The 18278-nt window shown below is 34.2% G+C and overlaps 1 protein-coding gene across 3 annotated transcripts in view; it reads right to left on the reverse strand.

The window, feature by feature from the left end:
- Positions 1-18278, reverse strand: part of LOC129807895 (A disintegrin and metalloproteinase with thrombospondin motifs 20) — a 135483-nt gene that overhangs the window by 8875 nt on the left and 108330 nt on the right. The window contains exons 12-22 of one of the 3 annotated variants that reach the window (XM_055857496.1): positions 16936-17086; positions 13817-14001; positions 13494-13741; positions 13333-13406; positions 13135-13240; positions 12218-12914; positions 10827-11040; positions 7967-8137; positions 7389-7535; positions 1714-2232; positions 1436-1651 (exon numbers count right to left, since the gene is read on the reverse strand). In XM_055857496.1, coding sequence (XP_055713471.1) covers positions 1436-1651; positions 1714-2232; positions 7389-7535; positions 7967-8137; positions 10827-11040; positions 12218-12914; positions 13135-13240; positions 13333-13406; positions 13494-13741; positions 13817-14001; positions 16936-17086 — 2728 coding nt within the window. The remainder of the gene's footprint in view (positions 1-1435; positions 1652-1713; positions 2233-7388; positions 7536-7966; positions 8138-10826; positions 11041-12217; positions 12915-13134; positions 13241-13332; positions 13407-13493; positions 13742-13816; positions 14002-16935; positions 17087-18278) is intronic. The other 2 variants (XM_055857513.1, XM_055857504.1) reach the window with 2 other exon arrangements.

The raw sequence follows: 18278 nt of genomic DNA on the forward strand, positions 1-18278 counted from the left end.
ATAAGGTGCGGGTGACTTCGCACCTTTTAATAAATACTAAAAAATCAACAATTTCTGATAATAAACGACAACAAAGATCTTGAGATCTAAGGGTAAGATACACGAGATCTACAAGATGACGTGGTCGCTATCTTCATTTCTATCCGCCATTTTGAATAACTGTCAAAACCTAAAACTGGTCCGATTGGGTTGAAATTTTAGTATGTTGTAGCTGATGTCAAGACCTTTTTCAGAATGCATCTATGTTCCAGTCTATGTCAAACATTTACCTAAATACAGAGGCTCAAAGTTTAAAATTTTGAAATATTCATATTTGTGCGATCTTTATTTTCTAATCCTGAATTTTAAAACCTAAACGAAATGCCTCAGTAACCATTAAAATTGGTTTAGGCTTTTATTTTATAAATTTATTTACTCTTATATAACTAAAAAAAAACGAAAAATGCATTTATTTATTTTATTTTTTTTATCTTTGCTAAAACAGTTTTTCAGGTAACAAAATAATATGCTGTTATAAACAAAAACGTTTTTTTTCTTTTTGTTTGTATGTTAGATCTCATCGCCTAATGATAGCGCTGTCTTTATTGTGATGGTTTCGATAAAAAAAGCTCCCCGTAGTTTTCTATTCATGAAAGTGTTAAAATTTTGAACTTGGAGCCCCTGTATCCAGACAATTGCTTGACCTATGTCGAATTTTATATATGTTCTGAAAAGGCCTTAACATCAGCTAGAACATACTAAAATTTCAGCTCAATCGGATGAGATTTGTGTTTTGACAGTTATTCAAAATAGCGGACAGAAACGTCAAATCAAGATGGCGACCATACCATCTTGTAGATCTCGGTCATTTTATCTTAAGTTCCCAAAAAATTGGATAATTTTTATCCAAATACTTCTATAGTAAATCTTTAGAAAGATCATTATATGCAATTTTATAACATAAATCATGCGTTTTTACGAAGATAATAGTGAAAAAAAATTTTAATAAAAATAATGAGCAAAATCGAAGTGGATTATTCTAGCCAGATATATTTAGAATAGATTTGGGCAATTTACTACTCTGAAATCGATTTTGGAATTGTGCCTTCAGATTACTTTTTCACGGAGCTGTTTTTTTTTTGTCAAAATACATATTTGCATTTCATTGACTATTACTGAAACTACAAGAATCCTTTTGAGGATCATTGTACCTTACTTGGTACTTAACATATCCCTATATACTTTGACATGGTAGACCGGATTGGCGAAGACTATCAATAAGTGTTAGAATTAATAAAAGTTTCACGAACAGCAGAGCGCAGTCACCCGCAACGACGGTACACCTTTAAAAAGAAGGCGTGGCCTAAATTTACCTTTTCCGTTAAAGCCTTTCCATCAAACCACGAATTACAAAAGTTACAATTTCTTTTTGTAAAAATACCAAATGCAAACATACCTTTGTCCATGGAGAAGTTTCCCAGCGAAACTGGCAGAGTTTTTTGCAAGGCCTCGTCGGCCGCTTAAACGTAACAACTGCCCCAGAAGTTGGACAGTATTGAGAATCAACACGTTTTCCAGTCTTCACGGGATGAGGATTGGTCTTCGATCGTGGCATTAATCTCATACAAACTCTCTCTCTTTTGCGGATACCATGTCCACAGGTCGCTGAACACTGCAACAGAATCAAAGAGTTTAAATGGAAATCAAGTCAAAATTAATCTCTAGTAAACTTACTGGTGACCAGACACTGCGCCATCGGTAGTGACAGCATGTTTCTCTATGTGGTGGCCTCAAATCAGCCGGACACAGTTTATCGTCCACCTGTCCTCGGTGACCCTGGCAAATAACATGCCTTCTTCTAGTACAGTCATCCCCACACTCACTCCAGTTCAAAAAAATCCACTCAGGACATCGAATATCTGAACATTTTAATTTATTTACTGGTTTTCGAGCTGGATCGCAGAATGAATCTGCTACATATTCGTATCCAGATTCTGATTTGAGAGAACATCTTACGCTGCGGATACGAATACCTCCTTCGCCACATGACACTGAACATTGACCCCAGAGACTAGCACGCCACTGATACAGTTTTATAATTGGTGCTAGAGTAGTTGTAGATGTTAAAATAGTGGCTAGGCCTCGAGGTTTGGAAGATGGAATTGTGTGATGAACTTCATAAAGTTCCTTGGGTCTACTACGAATCAGTGGATCGTAGTTGTCGAAGTAACTTACAACTGAGACATCAGTTACCTTCAAGAAACCAAGAGGAGACAATTTAAAAACTAATCCAAAAAATTTATTATAGGGTGATTTTTTTAAATTTATAAATTCCATATTTAGCAGAGAGTTCTGAACTTCTGGAGAAAACTCTGATCGAAAAAATAGATCACAAACTATGACAAGAGTTATGACCAACTATTTTTTTAACTTATTCGAAATTTAATAAAGAAAGTATACTAGGGGAAATGCTTCTAATTTTGTCCAGTTTCTTATTTTGGACACTTTGAGGATAACATTGGACACTAAAAATAAATTGATTAAAATGATGGATTTTTATTCCAATATTTGATGAATAATGAATTATATCTAAATATTTGTTCCTTTTGGAATATTTTAACACTAAATACGTTAAAATTTGAATATGATTTGAGTTGAAATTGCTTTGTTGAAAATTCAGTGTGAGCAATTGCTTACGAGAAATATGACAGAACTTCGTGGCTTACTTCAGTCTTATTTAGTTTTGGTGAAGTACTAACAAAGTTTGTTCGCTGTTTTTGAGTGATATTATTGAATATTCATTGAATATTGTGTTGATTCACGTTACTGATGATTTGTACATTTGACCTGAAGTGAGATTTGCCTTGTGAATTATATTTTTCGTGTGAAAAATGGGAAATTTTTTAAGACATTCACCAGTGAGGTGATGATTCTTATTTTGGACAGGTGTTTTTCTCACGAAATTTCGTGAAGTTTTAGCTTTTGTGATGACTAGGTTGGACAAATGCCTGGAGAAATGAAGGAGCATCATCTCTACGAAAGAGATGCAGTGAGAAATGCCTTGAAAGGCTCCCGGAAAGGTCAGGGAATGAGCGAATCCGCACGTACTTGGAGTACCGAAGTCAACTCACTTTAATGAATGATATGGAAAGTTTCTGGGCTTCTTGTGACATTCCACGTTTCCCTTACATGACCAGGAAGAGGACTTGGTAAGATTGGTTCATGAAATGAAGAACAATGGGCATCCTGTTGAGGCGGATTATCTGTCCAAATTTACAGACAAGTTGTAAAAATTAATAACCAAGTTGTCCAAAATAAGAGTCAAATTCACCTCTACATATCAATTCATTTTTAAACGTATTAAAACTAATTTTAGTAAAAATGAGATGATAAATAGCTTGCCAAGTTTCTAAACAATCTTTCTGAAAAGAGAGTAACAAGAAAAGTCAATTAGTATTGAAAATATGGCACTTCAAACTTAGGATATCGATGCTTATATGCAGACTGTCCAAAATTATAAGCACTTCCCCTATATATGTGAAAAATAAACAAAATCCTCAAAAAGCTTTAGGGTAAGTCTGCCAAATTCCGGCCAGCTTGCAATTTCGGCCACCTTTTTTGTTCCTCGAATTTCAATGAACTTTTAGATTTTACGTACTCTAGAGATTATACAATGCAAAAGAATAACAAAAATGTAGCTTCGACAAACGAGATGACGTGAAAAAGGCATTGGAAGAATTCCCGAAGGGCAAGGAACTATGAGAATGAAGGTGGCCGAAATAGGGCACCAAAGCTATGTCTATATTTTTATTCATTTTAAAATGTATTAAGAATGATTTTAGAGTAAATAAAGACGATAAACTCTTTACAAGGTTCCAAGCAACACTTTTACAAAAGAAAAAATAAAAAAAAATCAATTTGTATTTAAAACATCACATTTCAAACTTGAGACTTTGACGCTTGCATGCAACTATACCGAAATTTGGCACACTTACCCTATAGTAATAATAAAACTTGTGGTGAAGGTGATCACATAGTCTTTCTAAAAATCTAAAAAAAAACCTTTTTCTTAAAAATTAGAAACTTTAAGTCGAGAATACGTAAGTAGTATTACTTTAAAATGAAATATTCACGTTAATGGCCTCAATTCTAAAGCCAAGATCAAGATCAAAATTTCAAGTTGTCACATATTTCCAAGATTAATATTTTATATTCCGTCGCGAAGCATATTATAGAACTTAAAATGTCTTACCTAATGGCTCCGGCATAACCTTTTCGATCAAGAAAATTTCATAAAATCAAAATTTGTATCCCTTTCCTCTAAAAAAAAACTGTATTATACGTCTATCCTACGCTTTTGCACTCTTCTTCTTCTTTTGAACATCACACCAAATTAAATTTAGTTCAGTCCAATTTTGAGTCCGAAAGAATAAGATAGACTTATGAAAATCTTTTGAGAAAGAAAGGGACGCGAATTTTGTTTTCATGAAATTTTACCGATCTTATTAGATTTAGAGGTATGCCAGAGGCATAACGCACAAAGATTTCAAGATATTCCACACTTATCTCTTTCCGACCGTAGCATATGCTGCAAGCCAATTTCGTCATTTTTTAATCAAAAATATCTAAACTCAGGAATTAATTGAGGTACTACAAAAAATATCTTACATTTGGACATCTTTATAGTTTTTTAACATCGACAAGAATAGGATTTTTATCAGTTATGAATAATTAAAAAACATTGTTTTTCACAGAATATTCATATGCTGCTTTGGGTACTCAGAGTCCCAAAAGAGACGAAAGAGTTAATGAAATGTCACTCTGACAAATATTGGGTTCCACAAGAATTGCAAATCTTTGAAATACACATGATTTGCGATTTAGATTCCAAAATTCCAAGATATTTGACAGAGTTGAAATCTTAATCTTGTTCTTTCAATTCGAGAATACCAAAATCTTGAAATTTCCTTGATCTTGGTCTCAGAATTGAGGCTAATATTACGTAATTTTTACGTTAGAATTTAATTGACCAAAAAAAAGCTTTCATTATTCATTCGTTATAAAAACTTTCGTTCGTTATAAAAGCTTTCATTACTTGTAAGCCTTATAATAATAATGTGAATTTTTGAAATCATTTCCCCAATATTATTTGTGGTTGAACATCTTGGAAAAAGATGAAAATAATTTAGAATGCGTCATGAAAAATTTTACGTGAATTTGGATTCTTTATGACATAATGTTGCACCTTTGAAAGAAATACAGTGCCCGCTTCGTTATTCGGATAATTGGGAGACAATAATATGACAGATTTCCGCTTCGTTATCCGGGTGGATTTTTTGAATTTGTTCAACGTCTCGAAAATATAATAACTATTTTTGTATAATATAATTGTTGTAGAATTAGAATAAAAGTTTTAAAGAAGATTAAAAAGACATAATTAGAGAATTGTATGCTATTATACTTCATTTATTAAAGAAAAATATCACTTCAAAATTATTTTAAATGTAACCATCGATAACTCGTCCGGATTGCGCTGATCCAGATTAGAAAACGGGCACTGTAATTTGATTTCGTATAGGGGAGACCGGAGAGGTTTGGGACAGGGGTAGTGTGGCACAAGGTGATTTTTTCATTAATTTTTGAAATAAATGGGATTTAACCACTACTCAATCGTAGGCAATATTAAGATGTATCTTGACTAAAAGAATGGATATCCTCAGTTTTATTGTTATAATTCTATGAACACTTTTTTAAAAATTGATAAAAATAGTATATTTTTGATTTCTCAGTTTTTTTCTTTGTATTTTATATCTGTGATAAATAAAATCAAAACTTTTTTATCTCATTAGTTAGCAGTGTAATCTGGGAACATATTTTTATAAAAGTTTCACAGATACGTTCTTGTATTTTACTTAAAGGTTTTAAATACCAAAACTACACGCGGGGATGTTTGGAACACCTGAAAGGGGATGAGTGGGACGTTGATTTTTGACAAGATTGTAGGTTTCGTGCAATTTTTTATTGTCAAAATGGAGAGTAATGCCCAGTTTCGACTGGAAATCTCCCTCTCGTGCAAACTTTACCAGTGGAGGAGATGTCTCTAACTACAGAGATAATTAAACCATCAATGTCTTGGGAATCAATAATTTCTTCTCCAGAGGATATTCGACCCTTGCCCAATCCCGTTAAAAACTATTTTTTTTTTCGAAAATTTCTCAAGCAATATCCTTTACAATTCTCACAAGTTTTCCAGAACAAGCAAGGAGGCAGCTTATTTGCTTATTTAGAGAAATAAGGAAAAAAAGGTACCGTGCAGTTGTCGTAAAATCAAACAGGAATCCGTCAATGAGTTCAAGAAAATCTACTCGCCTGAGAAATTGGATGATCATGATTGCAATATTTAGAATTAAAAAAAAAAACAGAGAAAGGTAGATGGAAATTAAGAAGAAAATACTTTAAATAATTGATTGACAATAAATGACTCTACTGTACAAATAAAATTGATATGATAATTTCCAAGTATGAAATTAATAAAAGATTAAACTTTCATTTCAATTAGAAATATTTTTAATTTAGTATTTAAAATTAATTAACGTGCTCCAATAATGCAAATTATGCGAGAAAAAATGCGTCCCATACTGCCCCACATCGGGGAGGTTTGGGACAAAGCGTCAAGTTAAATGTTTTATCTTCTCCAAGAAAACGCAGTTGTTTTCCAAGTTCTATCGAATACTTTTTATAAAGTCAATACCCATAAGTATCCTATAGACTGCATAAAATTATGATACGCTATCGTGGTTTTTTGGAATAGTGTCTCAAAGTCAAAACATGAAAAAGTGTCCCAAAGCTCCCTGGTCTCCCATAATCATTTTTCACTAAACTATCTGTCAGAAAAAAGTTTCTGACTCATTTATATCGTGAAGTTTTGGACAATCTTACGTTATTATTACGTAAATATTACTCCATATTTCCTGCTAATTTGTAATGAATTATCAAAATTTTGCTTTGAATTTTAATGAACTGCGTTATTTTTCTCCTTATTTTGCTGAAAGAGTTGTTTATAATTGAGATTCTTCATAATTTCTTTTGTTTTGCTGCATGGGTTGTTTAAGAAATGTGGATCTTGAAATATAAAGCATTTTTTTAAATATAGATATTGTATAAAACACGATTTCCATGTTTGCAGAACCAAAAACTCTGCTTACACTTTAATTCGTGATAGATATGTAATTCTTAAGTACACCAGAACTCATAAGCAAAATAAAAAAAACAAAAGATTTCTCGAAAAGTTCAAAACTGTCTTCCTGAAAGTGAGATGTTAAAAATATGTATACTATTCTATAAATCCCAAAAATTAAGAAGCGAAATCAAAAGACATTTTAGATTAGGGATTTTTAGCTAAGGAATACCTTTTCAGCACACGGAGGCATTGTACAATTGGTATAAACACCAATTGGACGTGGAAAACTTCGACAGAGAGCAGCATTGACGATCACATTATTTTGCTTACAGTAAATAACGGCCGTTCTTTTGCCCTCGCCACATGTAACAGAACACTGAAATCATAATAATATCTAATTGGAAAAAACAAAACACACTCCACAATAATCACAGAAACTATCTTCAAAGGAGCAAAGGAAAGGGTGTATACACAATCTTGCAAATTTTCTCATTTTCAACATCAACAACATAAAATGAAATTTCACCAGAACTAGTAAGATTTTCAGGAAATTGTATAATTTTCCTAGAAATCATAAATAAATAATGCAGTTTCTTTTTTGAATAAGCTGAATAATGATTAAACAGATTATGTGTATGATTTTGTGTTGATTTGAAAATGCAAGGTGGATGATCTTTGGACAATATTGCACAGATAGAAAAGCCAATTAGAATTTTGCACACAAAAAGGCCCAATGATTGATTTTCTTTTTTTCTTCCTTATGATAAGTGGCAATAGCATTAAGAAATGGACAAAAGTAATCCTTACCGGCGTCTCCTCCCCGTAAGCCCACTCTGGACATGATTCTACATTGCATATCCGTACCGTATCTTCCTTGGCCAAATTGCTACAGTAGCTATCATCAATGGGAAACCCACCAACGTGAGATAAGCATGTCGCTGATCGGTTTTGCAAGCCGCCTCCACATGTTTCCGTGCACTATTTGTTTGTTTCCACAAATGATTAGTGTCAAAGAAGCATTTTTTTTATACACACAGAGAGGGGAAGGAAATTAATATGTATCTCATGGTTTTGATAAAATAAAACTCCAAGAGAAACAAAATAAAAAATATTTACAAAAAGAAAATTATTGAAACAAATTTTCTTCTATATGATCTGAGGAAGAGATTTCAATTAAAATTTGATGAATTTGTACAAAAATCGAATAAATGGTGTGTCAATGAAGTTAGGAGGACAACTTGGCATTGGATCCTGGTACTCTTGAACTCACATGAATAAAGCGTTAATGAACATCACACTGATAAACAATTTCAACTGAAGAAGGATTGTCTTCCTCAGATATTTAACATTGGATGATTTCTAGATCATATCCAATGTTCTACATGGAATGAACATTGATTGTTCCATAAATTCTGTAACATTTTTTTTCTGCAAATTTTAAACGTAACAGAATGCAAACTTAATTTTTAAGTGCCTGTTACTTTAATTGAATTTCTTTAGTAATTTATATATGATACCTAATTAAAATAACTAAATTCAGGAGTTACCTCTCAATTCTGTAAGCGGTAAATTTTTAAATCGGTAATTTACGTTCTGCGATAATTCCCGCAACCTTCCCCGTCCCCTTCAAAACCATGCTTTTTGGGGATTATACGAAAATCCAGTTGAATCATTCCTAATAACGATTTTTCAAGGACAAGATTTAAAGAGGCTCTCAAGAGCGTATTCATCAACAGAATGGTATCATGTTTAGACTCGCTGGAAAGGTCTTGGAATTTCCGATAAAATTGAACCGGTTCCAATTGGTTCTGAAGCAGTAATGAACCGATTCATAACCAATAATTAATTTTTATCCGAAATGTAATTATATTACTCCTAAGATCATTTCTATCACTGGAACCACCGACACATATTACTCCTAAGATATTTTGGGGGATCCTTTGAGTGATTCAATCTACTTTTTGTGGTTTGACAGCTGTCAAAAATACAAATTATGGTTTTTGGCAGCTGTTAAATACATATTTGTTTTGTTACTGATTTTTAAACAGAGCGGTATTTATTTCAAAACATATAATGACCTAGGTGGACTAGCAAATCTAAGTAATTTTATCGTTAATAATACCACGCAGACTTAAATAGCTGTCAAAAAAGCGTATGACAACTTTTAATTTTAGAGAAAGAAATTTGACAGATAGCGAAGGGTTGTCTGCTCAATTCTGGGTAAAGGCAGAAATTTAGCGAGTTTCTAAAAAAAATTTGGCAATAATAATTAACTATTAAGACTATTAATAACTATATAATGATACTCCTTAAATTCCTAACATATAACGACTATTGAAATTTCTTTAGTAGAATTCCTTGTGGAAAAACTTTGACGGCTGTCAAAGGAGAGTCTTAATAACTTTAAAAAATATTTATCCTGAGGTAGCCAAAATCCCGAAAGTTAAAATTCCGAAAACCAAAATGCCGAACGCCAAAATCATGAAAGCCAAAATCCCGAGTGTTCAAAATCCTGAAATGGATGAAATTATATGGAGGATAATGTATAGAATAATTTTCCAACACACAGAAAATTTCCCTTTGCTCCAGCAAGCGCGGGTGAAATCGGGAGAGTAGCTATGACCATGACACTTTTAAGAATGCAGGATTTTAGTTTTTGGAATTTTGGCCCATTCGGGATTTTGACTGAGAGCCTATTTATCAGCTATAAAATCTTTCTTTCTCTTTATTAGCCACGAAGTGTAATTTCTAACACAATCACGGTTAACAGATCAAACCTCAGGCTAAAAGAAGATTTGTCAAAATTAAGTTGTGGTAGTTTGACAGCTGTCAAATCTTGATGAAATTTAGATTTTAACCCTTTAAGGACAATTGGAACACCGGTGTCCCATAAAGAATATAATTTTTCCTGACTACCTAAAGTTAATTTTTTCTTATGTCTGTACATAATTGTAAAGTAGAAGGTTGAAGAAATCTAGAATATTTTTTACAAGTCTCTAGCTATTTGATATGTAGGAAATATTTAAGCTCAAAAATGGCGAATTTTTAAATTTTTAAATTCTCAAATTCATTTATTTTTTATACTTCTAATTTTTTTTTAAGCAAACCCCTTTTGGCAATAAAAACTACAATATTCATACGTAATATTTTTCATTAAAGTGAAAAATATTATTCATTGGTATTGTCAGAAAAATTACTTAAATTTTTGGGCTATTTTTGTCCCTATCGTTCATAGAAGCACAAAATACACCGAATCAGACTCTGTTGGACTTTCCAAGGTTAGATGTAAGACTTATCATTGATTATGTTTCTCAGTTTAATTTTTATTGTTAATTTTCAGTCCGTAAAAAGTGCCTCGTCATTAAAGGGTTAATCTACACCCCGGCCATATTAATTGACAATATATGAGAAAATTTCATTGCTTCGTTTCGAAATGCATGAATTATAAATATTGCGAATTATTTAAAGGTTTTGTATCAAAATTATTCACATTACTCATTGTTTTAGAAGAACACCTTAATAAAAAAAAAATGATATAAAATTTATAGAACAACCAAATGTTACAGTCAGTAATCACTCCACGACCACGTGAAGTAATCAATCTCCTCCACATAGAAGAAAATATTTAAGGAACAATTCAGCATTTTTTTTTTAGCAAAACACTCACCGGTTCCCATCCTCCATACGCCCATGTGGCATCTTTGCAGGCTCCCTGGCATTTTTCATACGTGACCGTCGACGGCTTTGAGATATGCTGACAGTGAGAATCTTCCACAATATGCTTCTGTCCCGACTGAATATAAATTTGGATGCAAATGTATTTGAGTGTTCTAATTCCATCCCCACAAGACTTAGAGCAATCTGACTTGGTGAGTTCCAAACTAATTGTTCAAAGAGAGACAGAGAAAAGAGACAGGAGGAATTTGATTACGTTGCATCAAAGAAAAAAAAGCCAGTGATAAGCCTAGATCAGCTTATAGAGGTGTGATTCCTTCGTTGCAAATTCGGATTGTGGCAAACTTGTACGATATTTATTCACAAATAATGCAAATTTCGTTAAAATTGTATGTAACTTATTATCGTTATTAATGAGGAAAATTGGATGAGAAATGCATAAAAGTGTCTGAATATCTTTAAAGTCGATTATCTCGGAAACTATGAGAGATAGAGGCTTCAACTTTACATTCATTGAGAACCTTTGTCAGCGACCCGAGAAAATCACTCCCCGCGAAAATTCGCGAACATCCGCGAAAAATTACGCGACCTGCGAAAATTCGCGAAAAATTACGCGACCCGCGAAAATCTGCGAAAAATTAGGCGCCCCTCGAAAATCCTCGAAAAATTACGCGCCCCGCGAAAATCCGCAAAAAATCACGCGCCCCGCGAAAAAAATTCGCGCCTCGCGAAGATCCGCGAAAGACATCGCGGATCGTGAATTATATATGCCACCTTACAAATCTTCGAATATAGAGAGAGAAAGGGAGAGTGAGACAGTGCTATATATATATATGGGGAAAGCTTGTTCGACGCCGCTTCTCCCGCTTTTTTTCCCGCCTGACGCTAATAGCAAATTTTCTTAAAATTGAAATCTTCAAAATGAAATATCTCGAGAACCGCTAGACGAATGTCCTTAAATTTTTTTTTTAAATTGGTCTAAATTTTCTGAGCTACAACATAAACATAAAAAATTCAAAATTGCATAATAGGATTTCGAGATAAACAATAAAACGTGATTTTTAACCGGTTTAGAACCGGTTTTTCAAAAAACTAATAGGACAGAAATCGTCGTACGCGCGCGTAGATATATTTTAAAAAAAAATTTATGAAGATATCTCTATCCAATCCAGAGATATTGCAAACTACGGACGGCCGGCCGAACGGCAGCCGGACCCGAAATTGCCGGCTTATGATTTTCGGCATCAGGGATGTTCAAAACATATACCCTGTGAATTTCAGCTCGATCGGAGCACTTTTAGATAATCCGAGGATTACAATAGGTGTGATTAGAAGGAATCACACCTAAAAAACTTCAAAGTGATGAGAAGATGAGATACTCACTCAAGACGACAATCGATGTTGCACACTTCATACTCATCCTGTGGTTTTTGCTGATGTTGGCAGTAATTGGCGGGAACTTTTGCATTTGTTTCCATTTGAATGCAAACCGCTGACCTAGATTGCTTCCCAATGCACAGCTGACTGCATCGACTCCATTCACTCATCTTCCACTGATATGGGATTATATTTCGATGATGATGATGATTGTAGAGTGAGGTGGTTGATGTGACCTGTGGAATGCTCTTTTCCACACCATAAGGTGCCTTTGGTGCTGAATATGAATACTGAATAAGATTTTCACTAATGTCTCGGTCCATCGGTCGTACCGACAACACCTCAACAATGAGATCGCGCTTCAGGTGACGCGCATACGTCGAATTGACCCTCTCTAGGGCAGAATAGGCCCCATTGTAGTCAAAAGTAACGTCAGCATAGGCAAATACTTTGGGGTATTGCGTAATGAGATTCTCCCCATTGAGCAGGTAATTGCCCTGATCATCCATCAGAGCGATGTAGTTGTGATCGTCGCCGTAGCCGGGTTGAGTGATCTCGATATTCGTGGATCCCTTGGGGATCATTGTAACTCGATAGTAGAAGGTCGATCGATTACTGATATCCTCAGAGAAATGCTGATGACTCAGCGATCCAAAGACATCTTCACATGTGTCATTCTTCCCATTGCACACACCGCATTTATCTGCAAAAGCAATTGGCAGGATAATGAAATATCTGATGTTAAAGAAAATCTATATGCGGGGTGTATAACTAGCATCCAAAACTGGGGATTTCGAAGAGAAGACTTTTTTTGCAATTCTAAACTTAAGCCAGAAAAAGTAACACAGATTTTTGTGTTGAATACGATGACAATGTTATACACCCCTATACGATGGCATATATAGGATAAAGAGGAGCCAAACCCAAGACAGCCGATGAATCCAGGACATTGTCGCAACCGGCTGGTCGACATAACCCATTGACGCATTTGTTGAAGCTCTGCGATGAGCATGGGGTTCCATCTTTCACCTGAAACCACACACAATTTTTTTTTTGCCTCATCACATGATTGTCTCTTCTTCCAAAGCCATGCATGCGTCATTTTTGTGATAAAATCTCACCTTATCTTTAAGAACAAAATATTGATTGGTGTTTTGAACTCTACAATACAATTTGCACTCGTCAGCAGGTGAAGCTGCGAATGAAACAATGCAACAAAATTTTGTTGCACTTGTTTTAGCAACTATCACAACTCATTTAATGCTTTTCGTTATCAACCTACCTCCATATTTTGGTATCCATTTAACATTTTTCGGGATCCCCACAATGTCAAAGTTATCATTATCCAATTCCCGACATTGCTCCTCCCTCGCATCCGGAGTTCCCACTGGACAATTGTGGGTATTGCACGATTCATAGTGCTTTCTCTCACCCACACAGTACTTTCCCCCATTCGTGGGTTCTGGATTATTGCACTCGCGTGTAATGGCATGAACACCACCACCACAAGATCTACTGCATTCGCTATACCTACAAAAATTGAAATGTTCGCAAATTGTAGAAATTTAATTGATCAAATCAACGTTGATTTGGCCATTCACTCACGAGCTCCACGGACCCCATCCACCATCCACAGGCTTCAGGGCACTCCTATTGCGATGCACGCATTGTGCCTTCTGACACCACTGATTTTCGCCACATTTGGTTCCATCCGCCCATGGCATCGCCTGTGTACGACATCCCTCCACATCTGTAGCTCCTGCTGTACACCACAGGGAGTTGCAGACGGGCTTCATGACACCGAGAACACGGAGAATTGTGAGATAATGGAGTAATTACCAAGATGTATTCACAATTTTGCACTCTTTATGGGTGAAATTAATTAATTTTGAAAGATTTCTATCCTCTTACAAATAATAACATTAGATTTGGAAGCAAAAGAATGTCGCGGAGGCAATTAATTTTAGTTAGGATAAAGTGGTACAAGTTGGACAGTGGTACAAGTTGGACAGTGGTACAAGTTGGACAATATGGTACAATTTGGACAGGGCTTTTTGTCTTGATAAAGGACATTGGGCAAAAATGTATGGGAGTTGGTCTATGTGGCGACCACAGATGGGACTAGGCTCATTCTATAGGTAATGGTATAAGATGAAAAACTACCGAGACACAGGACGATATTTGCCGTGAGTCCTTGTAAAAACGCCTTTATCCTTTCGAAAAAAATACTATTTTGACTTCGAATTACTCAAGATCGGCCGAACCGATTACGATGAAATTCGGTATGGGGTCAATGTATGATTTAAGCTATTTATCCATGGATAGTACTCCATCCCCCGACTTCTCCTTCCAGTAGACCCCATACAAAATGTGGAATTTTTTTCATTTCAACTTTCCTCTGAAGAAGTAGAAAGCTGAAACTTCGTATGGGATCAACGTTTATGAAAGATTCCTTAACAAAATAATGACGTTTTCTACTATAACTCCTCTGTGAAAAGAAGTAGAAATCAGAAACTTGGCATAGGATCAAGGGCAATGGAAGGCTTCTTAACTGTGTATGTATATATACGTTTCCTCAAACCATTCCTTCTAGCAGTCCCCATATAAAATGAGGACTTTTTCCACTATAACTCCGCTCTGAGAAAAAGCAGAACCTACCTTTTCCTTCAAAATCGTTTTTTTATGGTTCGAAAGCGTGTCGTGCGATTTTTTTCATTTTTTTTAATATCGTCAGATGGATCAGCAATTGTCGTAATTTTCTCATCACCTCATCAGCAGTTCTTGTATAATGCGTGTATTTCCATGTTGTTAGTAGAAGTGCTGATGAGGGGATGAGGAAGTTACGACAATTGCTGATCCAACTGACGATATGTTTTAGAGATTACCCAAGCGGACATTTTGTCCTTAGACGAAAATACCTTTGAAACATTCCTAATAAGGGTTTTTCAAGGTCAAAGGTTAAAAAGACCCTAGAGAGTGCATTTATCAAGCGAATGGTATCACATTTGGGCTCGTTGGAAAGGTTTGGTTTGGAACTTTCTATGAAACTGAACCGGTACTAATCGGTTCTGAACGGTTCATAGCCGATAACTAATTTTTATCTGAAAATCAATTCTATTACTTTTAAAACTATTCTAGGGATCTTTTGAGTGATTAATCGGTTCAAATCGGTGGAGAACCGAAAAACGGTAAATGATGCGAAAATACTTTTGAGGTATAAGTATCTAAGTCACGAGTTCGAGTATTTCGCAAAGTCTGGGATGCTTTGCCACCCCTTTAAAGTATTGATAATAATAACAATACAGAAATAAAACATAAAGATATGTTGTGTATTTACTACACTATGAATACTAGGGTAAATTAAGCTAATTCAAAACCTGCTCCAAATGGGAATTTTTCGCTACTCCAAATGGAAACGTCACTGTTTTCATGATAAATACAGTACTAAATTTACTATATTTATATATTTTCTATACTTCAGTTCCATTATTTAGTTAATTTTGCTCCAAATAAAGCGAATATTCATTCATATACACAAATTTTAAATTGTTAATTTCTCAGAAAAATTAAAAATGTACCTTTCAACATTGAATTTTTCATAGATCTACCATGTTTTCCAATGAAAAACACAATGAAGTGACTGTTGTTTATTCGTTTTGTTTAACATTTATGTCATATTTCTGGCTAATTTTAGTTAAATTAAGTGCTAATCTTTATTGTTAATGGTACGTGAAGTTTTCAAATGAAATAATTACCTATTTCATGAACAAAAAGGGTTTTCCTGAAGTGTCTGCAAATGCTTCAATAGGAAACCCCGGAAATATGATTTTTTTTGGAGAGATTTTCTTATTGTTTTAGATGGGAAAGGAGAAAAGACCAGGAATAAGAACAAATCCTGCACTCAAAAGCAACTCAACAAGGTTTTGGAAGCCTTTCGTCGCGGTATTTTACACTCGCGTATTTTTCTCGTATTTAAGAAGTTTTCAAATTATATCTAAAGAATTTTTACTAAACAGTAAGATTCTAGAAAAGTCAGGGAGCAAATTTATTTAATTCTCTTCAGAAAAAATATGAACTTAATGTGTTGAATCTTCTGTCAAAGTTAAAGCGTCTGGAAATGGTTTTGAATTAGGACATTTACCCTAGTAATTTCAGTAATTTAAAAAGTACACAAAACACATAAAAATAAAACCACTAAACTGCTAAAAATATGATCCTTTCTAGGTAAAGTGACGATTAAATGATTAGAATTAGAAATTGATGAATTCCTATTGTTCCCTCCTTAAGTTAAAGAAATTAAATATTCTTGCTAAAATATACCATTAATCTTTCTATAACAGCAAGATCTTCCTACTTTTAAAATATTACAATGAACATTAATTTTTATCATCTCTACTATATACAATCAACAATTTAATATGCCATTTACGAAGACGATTTGAAATAGATAAAAAAAACATGTGTGGTACATCACGACTACAGTAAAGTGCCTCCGTCGTACTATTTGAAGCAAGAAATTTGCATATCTCTTGCACAGATAATGGGGAAATAGTGAATAAATTGATCTGAATTTGAATCTCGCGTGATAGAATTCATTGGGAGCTGTCAATTGGGAATGGGTCAAAATTGCTGATGGTCAAGAAGTACACGCAAAGGGGTCTAGTACAAATCAATTCAATCGAGAACACTTGATAAGATTAAAAAAAAATAGTTCATCTACTCACCATGTAGGAGCAAATCTTAGTGCCTGGCCCAAATACCAATTCGCATTGCTGATTGTCTGTAAATTTCTCTCCAGCCAACATTGCATTGCCACTACTAGGCTCTATCATATCCCGCTCCGGTTTGTTCAGCATGCAATTTCCGTGTTTTTTTCTGTCAAGAATGATTTAAAATTCCATTAACAAAACTGCACCAAAGACTTTGTTACATATTAAATTTTTCATCATGTTTGTAGTGTTGTAGCATAGAACAGTCTATGCCACTTGCCGGACAACTAATTTTTCAAACTAAACATCTTCGCTCGCGCGGCATGAGGTGTTTTGTGTTAATAAAAGGCGTCTCGTTTGGGATATAAAAACAACATATTAATTATCGAAACTTGTCTTTTCACCACGTTATAAAAATTGGATTTTGAGATCAATGACAAACATACCAATGAATCATTTCACTTCACCAACATAATTGCAATTAATTAGATTCCACCATATAAAATTATTATTATTGATGGAGGTCTGTGTTGCATTTAAAAAAAAAATCGTTGAAACACGGCAAGAAATTCCACTCAACACTTTTTAAATTGATCCATGCTTCAATGTTTACGTATTCAAGGCACCAACAGCAAAACGGACCATTTATTTTGATAACTACTCATACAGAAAAGTGCGTGGTATCCAATCAAAATACTGACCAATAGAAAGAACCTCCATTGAGTTAGGAATTATTGTGCAAGTGATAAGATTTCTGTATGATTTTGGGACAAAAACATACAGTAATGTTGTGTACACAAATTTCATTGGAAATTGTGCTACATTAAAATTAATGATTCCTCGAGTGCCTGTCAAAACTTGATTAATAACTCAGACGTGATTTTTGAGCCAGACAGACCTTACTATAATATAAATATTTTTTAACTGTCTTCTTGTATCACAAAGATACAAGATCACGATAAGTGACTTTAACTTTTTTTCAACTCTGCAAATATTCCACCCAATTGACAAGATTTTCAACATTGCAAATTCACAATGTAAATCACGTTGACGAGAAAGAAAGTGAGCAATTTAAGAAATTCCTTCAATTGCTCCCAGATTATTTTGCACAGGTAAAAAGTTGTCATTACCAAATCCGATTGTACGAGACGGAAAAAAGGCTTACATGAAAAAGCCATTTCATCATCTCTAAATGGAATGGCCTGAGAAATTGGGAAAAGTATTCATAGAAAAAATATTATTAATTATTTCTTGAAACTTTAGGAGAAAATCTAGGCTATGCTTTTTTTTTCTATGAAACTCACTTTCTGAACTGGATTTTATTCATGATTTAATACTTTGCGTATATCGTATGCAAC

This window comes from Phlebotomus papatasi, chromosome 1 (genome assembly GCF_024763615.1).
Source record: "Phlebotomus papatasi isolate M1 chromosome 1, Ppap_2.1, whole genome shotgun sequence".
Taxonomy (NCBI): Eukaryota; Metazoa; Arthropoda; class Insecta; order Diptera; family Psychodidae; genus Phlebotomus; species Phlebotomus papatasi.